Genomic DNA, 12,300 nt, shown 5'->3' with positions numbered 1-12,300 from the left:
CATTAAAAACGCACAATCATATACAAAAGAAGTACACTCAATTTCCAGTGTGTGTTTCACGGTGTAGTGGATTTTATTCAATGTGTTTTTTGGTGTAGTGCGTGTTTTTTTGAAGTATGAGTTTTTGGTTTACTGCGTGGTTTTTTTCGGGTGTTTATTTTGTATTGTAATTATTGTGTTATTCAGTGTATGTTTTTGATGTAGTGCGTGTTTTATTTTTTATTTTGTGTTTTTGGTGTTGTGTGTTTTGTTTATAAGTGAGTGTTTAGGGCCGGTGTGAAGTGCGTGCTTTTTGTCAGTGTGGTTTTGATGTGCTGCGTGATTTTTTTTCCAGTGCGTGTTTTCCAGTGTATTTGTTGTGTAATTCAATGTGTGTTTTAGATGTTGTGCGTATTTTATTTTTAATGTGTGTTTTTGGTGCAGTATGTATTTTCTTTAGAGTGTGTTTTTGGTGTGATGCGTGTTTTTTCTCAGTATGTGTTTTTGATGTAGTGCGTGGATTTTTTTCCAGTATTTGTTTTCCACTGTAGTTCTTGAGTAATTCAAAGCGAAAATAAACCGCACACTACACCAAAAACACGCACTTCAAAAAAACACGCACTACACCAAAACACACATTGAATAAAATTCACTACACTGTGAAACACGCACTGGAAATTCAGTGTACTTCTTGTGTAAAACACTGACTACATATAAAACCACACTCAATTACAAAAGAAGTACACTCAATTTCCAGTGTGTGTTTCACGGTGTAGTGCATTTTATTCAATATGTTTTTTGGTGTAGTGCGTGTTTTTTTGAAGTATGAGTTTTTGGTTTAGTGCGTGGTTTGTTTTCGGGTGTTTATTTTGTATTGTAATTACTGTGTAATTCAGTGTATGTTTTCGATGTAGAGCGTGTTTTATTTTTCGTTGTGTGTTTTTGGTGTAGTTTATTTTGTTTCTAAGTGAGTGTTTACGGTGTGAAGTGCTGCCTGTTTTTTGGCAGTTTGGTTTTGATGTACTGCGTGTTTTTATTTTCTAGTGAGTGTTTTCCAGTGTATTTGTTGTGTAATTCAATGTGTGTTTTAGATGTTGTGCGTATTTTATTTTTAATGTGTGTTTTTGGTGCAGTATGTATTTTTTTTAGTGTGTTTTTTTGGTGGGGTGTGTGTTTTTTTTCAATATGTGTTTTTTATGTACTGCGTGGATTTTTTTCCAGTATTTGTTTTCCACCGTAGTTCTTGAGTAATTCAAAGCGAAAAAAAACCGCACACTACACAAAAACCATGCACTTCAAAAAAACACGCACTACATCAAAACACCCATTGAGTAAAATTCACTACACCGTGAAACACACACTGGACATTCAGTGTACTTCTTGTGTAAAACACATACTACATTAAAAACGCACAATCATATACAAAAGAAGTACACTCAATTTCCAGTGTGTGTTTCACGGTGTAGTGGATTTTATTCAATGTGTTTTTTGGTGTAGTGCGCGTTTTTTTGAAGTATGAGTTTTTGGTTTAGTGCGTGGTTTTTTTTCGGGTGTTTGTTTTGTATTGTAATTATTGTGTAATTCAGTGTATGTTTTTGATGTAGTGCGTGTTTTATTTTTCATTTTGTGTTTTTGGTGTTGTGTGTTTTGTTTATAAGTGAGTGTTTACGGTGTGTATTGCGTGCTTTTTGTCAGTGTGGTTTTGATGTGCTGCGTGATATTTTTTTCCAGTGCGTGTTTTCCAGTGTATTTGTTGTGTAATTCAATGAGCGTTTTAGATGTTGTGCGTATTTTATTTTTAATGTGTGTTTTTGGTGCAGTATGTATTTTCTTTAGTGTGTGTTTTTGGTGTGGTGCGTGTTTTTTCTCAATATGTGTTTTTGATGTACTGCGTGGATTTTTTTCCAGTATTTGTTTTCCACTGTAGTTCTTGAGTAATTCAAAGCGAAAATAAACCGCACACTACACCAAAAACACGCACTTCAAAAACACACGCACTACACCAAAACACACATTGAATAAAATTCACTACACCGTGAAACACGCACTGAAAATTCAGTGTACTTGCCTCGGGGCGATAGGGCAGTCTCGGACCACGTGTCCGGGCTTCTTGCATCGAAAACAGTGGTCGGTTCCGGCAATACATTCGCCTGAGTGCGCTCGATTGCATTTGGGGCAAAAGGGTTTGTTGCTCGGGGTCACGGTTGCTCGGTTGATTGGTTGCTTTCCTTTGACGTTGTTGAGGTTCGGCTTCTTCCATGGTCGAGAAGAGGCATCGTGAGGAGGTCTCCATTGTCGTATTTCCATTTCGTCTTGTTCGGCTTCCAAGGCTTTGTCCACTACTCCGCGGAAAGTAGAGGCAGAGGTTAGTCGAACGTCTCGCTTGATGATCGGGTTGAGGCCTCTTAGGTAGTGATTCATCTTTTCGGTGTCGTCCTTGGATATGAAAGGTGCGTAGAGGCTTCCTTGCTCGAAACGGCGTGTGAATTCGGCAACGGTTAGGTTTCCTTGTTTGAGCTCGAGAAACTCCTTAAGCTTTTGTGCTCGAACATTCTTGGAAAAGTACTTTTCGAAGAAAAGAACTTTGAAGGCTTCCCAAGTGGTATTTGCTAGATCGATTCCACTCTTTGCGCCTTCCCACCAATTTCGGGCTTCGTTTTTCAACAAGAATAGTGCACAATGGATTCGGTCGCCGTCGTTCATCACCATGTACTCGAAAATAACCTCGAGGGATTTGATCCATTCTTCGGCAACAGTTGGACTAGGGCCGCCGTGGAATTCGGTAGGATGCATTTTCAAGAATCGCTCGTAGGTGGCTTGTGGGGCTGTATTTATAGGTTGGGGAGGAGGAGGAGGAGGATGAGGGTTTTGGTTTTGAAGGTTAACAAGGCGGTTGATTTGTTCATTTTGTTCTCGGACGAGGGCGGTGAGGTCTTGGATGGTACGAGATTGATTGTGAGGATCGTTAGCGGCATTTTGAGCTCGAGTTCTTGCTCCAGACATTTTAATACTTAAACATATACAAACAATTCACATTAGCCATAAAATTCACATAAAACATATACCTGCCCGAGTGTTCAGTTGGAGTCGTGCTTTGAGAATCGTGAAGATCTTTAGGTCGTATGGGGGTTTCCGGGATCGCTGCTCTGATACCACGTCTGCTGTGACACCCCTCTCTCGATTACCCTTATTATATGTAATCTCAGCGGAAGACTTTTGAAAACATGATTTTTGTGGATATAAAATTTACGTAAAATTTTTTCTTTTTAAATCAGAGGGAGAGAGGGCACAGCTTGCTAAACCCTAATAAACTATATAACACAAAAGCATACTACATGCAAGACTAGAAACTAACTAGACATAATGAACTTAATGCAAATGCGGACAGATTCAATGCAGAAGCTTTAAAATTTATTTCCTCTTAAACTACTCATGCAAATAATCCCAAAATTTCACCATACCACCTAACACGGGTCTAGATCACTCAGTTAAAACAGTTTTGAAAGATGCATGGCCATTTGGGAGAAATAAATAAAATGGCACAGTCACTCAGTTTAAAAATCCAGAACAAGGGAGGGAGATTTGAAAATTCATAATAAATTCCTCACTGACCCAAAAACTACCAAATTTTACCCCAAGGCAGAAAGGTAAGTTTAAAACATTTTCCAATTGGAAACAAAGCATTTGAGTGAGTAAAACTCCAGTTATACCAGAAAACACCCGAATGACCCTGTTTCGATGCAGCAATGAGAAACAAATCATAACTAAATAAATACTTACCCAAAACATGCAAAAGACCTATCAATATGATGAGAACAGAGAGATGCAAAGACTCCTAAAATCTCATAATTTTCTAAGCAGAACACCTATATGAAAACGATTTTAGAACATGGAGGTAAAATACGAAGAAACTAATAGCCGAAAGCATGCATACATATAAATAGTGAAAATTTGCTTTCGCTTACAAAAGGCTACGGATTACCGATTAATTATCCAAAATAGGGTAACCCTAATTACTATTACACATATCGTCTTTTAATAATTTCCACCGATCGGAGGAAGCGATCGGTAGAAAATACCTAAAACCGTATCAAACGTTTTAACAAGCATATTATACAAATAGAACCACATAACCAAATTAAGAGCCAACACTATCCACAACCCCTCCATACGATCCCCTTCCGATTCTCGAGCTCGATTCCCAACTTCACTCCTCGGGCCCTAAATCGGGTATACCTACAAACATACAACACCTATATGAGTCTTTGAGGACTCAATGAGAATCTTGAAGTAATATCGAATACACATAGCACATAGAGCATACATATATCTATATATATATATACATACATATATCTTATACATGAACATACAACATGAAGTAAAACAATCATATACTTCCCTTTTTCGTCGGCGATCTTCATTCACATAATTGTCACCACGCATAGAGTGAGATAATTCCCACCTTTATAACCCTATGATCCCAAGACCATAGAGTGAGAATATCCCACCTTTATAACCCTATGCCATGACGCGTATTGAAGAATATAGAAGGAGTTTCCCACCTTTATAACCCTACGGTCCCAAGACCATAGAGTGAGATTTTCCCACCTATATCAACAACACCGAAATGCACATGCATGACATGAAAAATTGTCGGGAATCCCTCGGAAGAGTCAATCTAAGTTACGGATAAATAACCCCATGTAATTCGAACCATGACTAACTACGTGGGATCAAACCACCCCTAGGCCCTACGGTACCAGGCTCGCCGTACCCGAGAAATTTACCGTAACCTCGAAAGACTTTCCAACATAGTTTTTATCTTTTAAAAATTCATGACACTAATGCACCCACCCATGCACCCTTTCTACTTACCCTTCTCTCATCCTTACACCCAATGATTCACATAAGCAAGCAAGAGCACATAGGAGCACATAGAAAATACACATAAAGCTTCACAAAATCATTTAGCCATAAAAACATAGAAATAACCGAAACCTTAACATGCAAAAACAATCTAACAACAAAGTTCACTAGATCTAGTATTTTACAAGAATAAAATTCAAGACTTTCATCTTCACTTTTATTCAAGCAAATACACTAGATCTTCACATGCAAGAGTATTTTAAATCAAATTAGCACAACTCTTAGTTCTTAAACCATTTTTCATAGAAAACACTAGATCTTAACATGCAAGACTTTAGATCAACCATTAATCACTAGATCTTAACATGCAAGACCTTAGATCAACAATTAATCTCCAATCTTAACATGCAAGACCTTAAAACAACAATCAATCACAAGATCAACACATACAAAGTAGCAATCAAACCAAATAAACCATTTTACCTCAAAAAATCGAAAGTTCTTTAGTCAAGTCAAAAATTCATTTTCTTTTCAAAAATCAACAATCAAACACTAGATTAACACATGCAAGACACTAATTAAACCAAATAAGCCTTTTAAAACATTTTTCCCCAAAAATCCGAAAGTTTCATGGCTAGGCCAAAAATTCATTTTCTTTTCAAAAATCAACAATCAAACACTAGATCAACACATGCAAAGTACTAATTAAGCAAAATAAGCCATTTAAAACATTTTTCCCCAATTGTTTCGAAAAATCATAAATTTTCAAGAATAAAGCTATCTTTTCAAAATACTAACATGCAATCATCATCTAAAACTCATAATCACATAATATGCAAGAATCAACAATAAAAACACATAAAAACACATAAAAACCGAAAATACTAGTGGTGTTGTAGGTTTGAGCAAGAATTCAAGAATTCTCACCTATACTCTTTAGGGGAAGGGCTTGTTAGCTCTTTTCTCTCTAATACAAGAAGAGATTAAGAGTTAGATTAAGAAAATAAGAAGAAAACAAAAGAAAGAGGAGGATGAAGAGCTTTGCTCTTTCGGGAAAGAAGAAGAAAGAAGAGGGAGGAGAAGCTTACTCCTAAGCTTGGCCGAAAATTCTCCTCTTGTTGAAATAGAAGGAGACTTTGAACTTAAGTATTGTAAGAGTGGAGTTTGAGAGTGAGTTTTGATCTTGGGCATGAGTGGTATTTATAGAGTTTTTGGAGACTTCAAAGCCAATGGAGAAGAAAGGAAAATACATTTTTTTGTAGGGGTGATTTTGCAAATTTTCGAAAGTTGAGATGGTGGTGGTTCTTGGGTGGTTCAAGCTTTGAGAAGGTGGTGGCTATGGTGGTGGTGGTGGCTGCCGAAATGAAGGGGAAGGAGAAGAAGAAAGAAAGACTTTTGGCCTTAAAGTGGTGTGTGGGAGTGGAAAAGCAAGCCTAGACTAGAGGGTAGGGGGCTAGCTTTTGGGTATTTCTTTCTATGCTCAAGGTACAACCACACCAATGCATGTCTTATACTAATTAATATGAAATTTTAAAAATCATGTGTGTGTGTGTGAGTGATGTCCGAAAATTCAAGAAAATGTGGGGAGCATTTTCTAATTTTCGACATTAATTTTAAAAATCCAAAAATGCATGGGGAAATTTATTTTCTAAAATTTTGTGTATGAAATGCTCATTTAAAAAATCACATGCAAGAATAAAATCTTAATTCATGAAAATAATTTATTTCGAAATAATATCTCGAAATATTTCCTAAGCACATAATTCACATAATTCACATAATCACATATTTCACCTAATCACATAATTCACATAATCACATAATTCACATAATTACCTAATTCACCTAAATACTAACCATGCAAGAATTATTATAAATTCTAATTTCGCAATTATTCACATAAAGGTGGTAAAATAACATAATATTATTTTACCGAAAATGCGGGGTGTTACAATCTTCCCCCCTTAAAAAAAATTTTGTCCCCAAAATTTGTACCTTTTTCGATTAGTTCCGGATAACGACTCACAATCTCATCCTCAAGTTCCCACGTTGACTCATCCGGAGAATGGTTTTTCCAAAGGATTTTGGCTAGGCGAATTTCTTTGTTTCGGAGTTTCCTAACTTTTCGGTCTAATATTTGGGAGGGTTCTTCGGTAAAGGATAGGTTCGGGGATAAATCAAGGGGTTCGGTGTCAAGGATGTGGTTAGGGTTGGGAATATATTTTCGGAGCATGGAGACGTGAAAGACGTTGTGGATCTTGGATAGTTGAGGCGGTAGGGCTAGGCGATAGGCTTGGCCACCAATTCGGTCGAGTATTTCGAAGGGTCCAATGAATCGAGGGCTTAACTTTCCTCGTTTTCCGAATCGCATGATTCCTTTGAGTGGAGCGACTTTCAAGAATACGTGATCACCGGCTTGGAATTCCAAATCTCGCCTTCTTTTATTTGCGTACTTTTGTTGGCGATCTTGGGCGGTTCTCATTTTCTCTCGGATATTCTTGACTATGTCGACGGTGTGTTGGACTAGCTCGGGTCCTAATAAGCTTCGCTCTCCTACTTCGTCCCAATGGATTGGAGAACGGCATTTTCTTCCGTACAAGGCTTCGTAAGGTGCCATTCCGATCGAAGATTGGAAGCTATTGTTGTACGAGAATTCGATGAGAGGTAGACGGCTTTCCCAATTTCCACCAAAATCTAGTATACATGCCCGAAGCATGTCTTCAAGGGTCTTGATTGTTCTTTCCGATTGTCCGTCGGTTTGGGGATGGTATGCCGTGCTAAAGGCTAGACGGGTTCCCATCGTTTCTTGCAATCTTTTCCAAAATTTGGAAGTGAATCGGGGATCTCGGTCGGAGATGATTGATATCGGAACGCCATGGAGTCGGATGATTTCTCCGATATAGAGCTCGGCTAGCTTTTCGAGACTAAAAGTGGTCTTGACCGGTAAGAAATGTGCGGACTTAGTTAGGCGATCGACTATCACCCATATTGAATCGGATCCTTTAAGAGTCTTTGGGAAACCTCGAACAAAGTCCATCGTTACTCTTTCCCATTTCCATTCGGGAATAAGGTTGGATTGTAGAAGTCCACCGGGCCTTTGGTGTTCGGTTTTGATTTGTTGACAAATTAGGCATTCGGATACGTATTTGGCTATATCCTTCTTCATGCCTGGCCACCAGTACAACTTCTTCAAGTCTTGATACATTTTGGTTTCACCCGGATGGCAAGAGTAGGGCGTTTTGTGAGCTTCGTCGAGAATTAATCCCTTTATCTCTTTGTTCGCCGGAATGCAAATTCTCCCTTGAAATTTCAAGATGTTGCCGTCGGTCATTGAGAAATTTGGATTTTGACCGGTTGCTAAGCCTTCTCGGATTTTGACAAGTTGATCATCATGGTCTTGAGCGGACTTGATAGTTGATTCGAGCGGCGGTTTAATGATCAAGGCGGACATGGATTTTCGGCTAAGAGCGTCGGCGACAACGTTGGCTTTACCGGGATGGTAAAGGATTTCGCAATCATAGTCCTTGACTAATTCAAGCCATCTTCTTTGCCTCATATTGAGCTCTTTTTGAGTAAAGAAGTACTTGAGGCTTTTGTGGTCGGTGAAGATCGAACATTTTTCGCCGTAAAGGTAATGTCTCCAAATTTTGAGGGCGAACACGACTGCCGCGAGTTCTAAGTCGTGCGTCGGGTAATTCTTCTCGTAGTCCTTCAATTGTCTAGAGGCGTAGGCAATTACATTCCCGTTTTGCATTAGGACGGCTCCGAGCCCGTGCTTGGAGGCGTCACTATAGACCACATAATTTCCGGTTTTATCCGGTAGAGCGAGGATTGGTGCCGAGGTTAATCGCTTCTTGAGTTCTTGGAAACTAGACTCGCATTCGGGAGTCCATTGATACTTGACTTCTTTTCGGGTCAAACGAGAGAGTGGAGCGGCTATCTTGGAAAAGTTCGGAACGAACCGTCGGTAGTAGCCTGCGAGGCCGAGGAAACTTCGGATTTCTCCGACATTACGAGGAATTGACCAATTACAAACGGCTTCAATTTTGCTTGGATCGACGGCTATGCCTTCCTTGGAAATTACGTGACCAAGAAAGTGGACTTGTCTTAACCAAAACTCACATTTGGAAAACTTCGCATAGAGTTGGTTCTCTCGGAGGGTTTGGAGCACCATTTCCAACTGATTTCGATGTTCTTCATCATTTCTTGAATACACCAAGATATCGTCGATGAATACGATCACAAATTGATCGAGATATTTGCGGAAGACTCGATTCATGAGATCCATGAAAGCGGCTGGGGCGTTGGTTAGACCAAACGACATCACTACAAATTCGTAATGGCCGTAGCGAGTCCGAAACGCGGTTTTCGGAATATCTTCCTTCTTGATCTTCAATTGATGATATCCGGAACGAAGGTCGATTTTGGAATAGACCGTGGAGCCTTGAAGTTGATCGAAAAGGTCGTCAATTCGTGGCAATGGATACTTGTTTTTGATGGTGACCTTGTTGAGTTCTCGGTAGTCGATACACATCCGGAGAGTTCCGTCTTTCTTTTTCACGAAGAGTACCGGAGCACCCCATGGGGAAAAACTAGGGCGGATGAACTTCTTGTCGATAAGATCTTGAATTTGGTCTTTGAGTTCCTTTAGCTCTAACGGCGCCATGCGATAAGGTGCCTTCGAGATAGGAGCGGAACCGGGAATCAAATTAATTTCGAATTCGATTTCACGATCGGGCGGAAGACCGGGGAGATCTTCGGGAAAGACATCGGGAAAATCGCAAACGGTTGGCACTTTGGAAATGTCGGTTTTATCTTCGTTGAGAGTTTCCACTATGTCGACCAAATGACATAAATGTCCTTTTTGAATAAGTTTGCTCGCTTTGATGGCGGAAATGATAGGAATCGACGGATTGTACGAGCTTCGGAATTCGAGAGAACTTCCATTCGGTAAGGAGAAACGAACGGTTTTGTGAGCGCAATTGATTTGGGCGTCGAATTTTGATAACCAATCCATTCCGAGGATTATTTCGAAATGTTTAATGGGTAGGATGATCAGATCGGAGGCTAGGGTTTGGCTATGAATCTGGATAGGGCAATCTTTGATGATGAAATTGGATTTAAGTTCATCACCGGAAGGAATAAGTATGTTAAACAAGGCATCGGCTTGACTACGGACTAGGCGGAGTTCGGCAACGAGGGTACTTGAGATGAATGAGTGAGTTGATCCGGAGTCGATGAGGGCATACACGGAATTATTATACACACTAACGGTACCTGCGATCATTGACGGGTCAGCTTCGGCTTGGTCTCTTGTCATGGCGAATACTCGTCCCGGCACTTGCCTCGGGGCGATAGGGCAGTCTCGGACCACGTGTCCGGGCTTCTTGCATCGAAAACAGTGGTCGGTTCCGGCAATACATTCGCCTGAGTGCGCTCGATTGCATTTGGGGCAAAAGGGTTTGTTGCTCGGGGTCACGGTTGCTCGGTTGATCGGTTGCTTTCCTTTGGCGTTGTTGAGGTTCGGCTTCTTCCATGGTCGAGAAGAGGCATCGTGAGGAGGTCTCCATTGTCGTATTTCCATTTCGTCTTGTTCGGCTTCCAAGGCTTTGTCCACTACTCCGCGGAAAGTAGAGGCAGAGGTTAGTCGAACGTCTCGCTTGATGATCGGGTTGAGGCCTCTTAGGTAGTGATTCATCTTTTCGGTGTCGTCCTTGGATATGAAAGGTGCGTAGAGGCTTCCTTGCTCGAAACGGCGTGTGAATTCGGCAACGGTTAGGTTTCCTTGTTTGAGCTCGAGAAACTCCTTAAGCTTTTGTGCTCGAACATTCTTGGAAAAGTACTTTTCGAAGAAAAGAACTTTGAAGGCTTCCCAAGTGGTATTTGCTAGATCGATTCCACTCTTTGCGCCTTCCCACCAATTTCGGGCTTCGTTTTTCAACAAGAATAGTGCACAATGGATTCGGTCGCCGTCGTTCATCACCATGTACTCGAAAATAACCTCGAGGGATTTGATCCATTCTTCGGCAACAGTTGGACTAGGGCCGCCGTGGAATTCGGTAGGATGCATTTTCAAGAATCGCTCGTAGGTGGCTTGTGGGGCTGTATTTCTAGGTTGGGGAGGAGGAGGAGGAGGATGAGGGTTTTGGTTTTGAAGGTTAACAAGGCGGTTGATTTGTTCATTTTGTTCTCGGACGAGGGCGGTGAGGTCTTGGATGGTACGAGATTGATTGTGAGGATCGTTAGCGGCATTTTGAGCTCGAGTTCTTGCTCCAGACATTTTAATACTTAAACATATACAAACAATTCACATTAGCCATAAAATTCACATAAAACATATACCTGCCCGAGTGTTCAGTTGGAGTCGTGCTTTGAGAATCGTGAAGATCTTTAGGTCGTATGGGGGTTTCCGGGATCGCTGCTCTGATACCACGTCTGCTGTGACACCCCTCTCTCGATTACCCTTATTATATGTAATCTCAGCGGAAGACTTTTGAAAACATGATTTTTGTGGATATAAAATTTACGTAAAATTTTTTCTTTTTAAATCAGAGGGAGAGAGGGCACAGCTTGCTAAACCCTAATAAACTATATAACACAAAAGCATACTACATGCAAGACTAGAAACTAACTAGACATAATGAACTTAATGCAAATGCGGACAGATTCAATGCAGAAGCTTTAAAATTTATTTCCTCTTAAACTACTCATGCAAATAATCCCAAAATTTCACCATACCACCTAACACGGGTCTAGATCACTCAGTTAAAACAGTTTTGAAAGATGCATGGCCATTTGGGAGAAATAAATAAAATGGCACAGTCACTCAGTTTAAAAATCCAGAACAAGGGAGGGAGATTTGAAAATTCATAATAAATTCCTCACTGACCCAAAAACTACCAAATTTTACCCCAAGGCAGAAAGGTAAGTTTAAAACATTTTCCAATTGGAAACAAAGCATTTGAGTGAGTAAAACTCCAGTTATACCAGAAAACACCCGAATGACCCTGTTTCGATGCAGCAATGAGAAACAAATCATAACTAAATAAATACTTACCCAAAACATGCAAAAGACCTATCAATATGATGAGAACAGAGAGATGCAAAGACTCCTAAAATCTCATAATTTTCTAAGCAGAACACCTATATGAAAACGATTTTAGAACATGGAGGTAAAATACGAAGAAACTAATAGCCGAAAGCATGCATACATATAAATAGTGAAAATTTGCTTTCGCTTACAAAAGGCTACGGATTACCGATTAATTATCCAAAATAGGGTAACCCTAATTACTATTACACATATCGTCTTTTAATAATTTCCACCGATCGGAGGAAGCGATCGGTAGAAAATACCTAAAACCGTATCAAACGTTTTAACAAGCATATTATACAAATAGAACCACATAACCAAATTAAGAGCCAACACTATCCACAACCCCTCCATACGAT

General features: G+C 39.9%; 1 protein-coding gene across 1 annotated transcript; it reads right to left on the bottom strand.

Moving 5' to 3' along the window:
• Window positions 1–2,034: 2,034 nt before the first annotated feature.
• On the bottom strand, window positions 2,035–2,982 carry LOC148772408 (uncharacterized). Its single transcript, XM_088815032.1, has one exon. It carries the CDS (start codon window positions 2,980–2,982, stop codon window positions 2,035–2,037), a length of 948 nt encoding a protein of 315 aa, XP_088671158.1.
• Between the last annotated feature and the right edge of the window lie 9,318 nt (window positions 2,983–12,300).

Source organism: Erythranthe guttata, chromosome 2 (assembly GCF_056151865.1).
Source record: "Erythranthe guttata isolate IM_541 chromosome 2, IM_541, whole genome shotgun sequence".
Taxonomy (NCBI): Eukaryota; Viridiplantae; Streptophyta; class Magnoliopsida; order Lamiales; family Phrymaceae; genus Erythranthe; species Erythranthe guttata.
The sequence above is the reverse complement of the archived record's forward strand: the minus strand, read 5'-3'. Positions and strand labels throughout refer to the sequence as shown.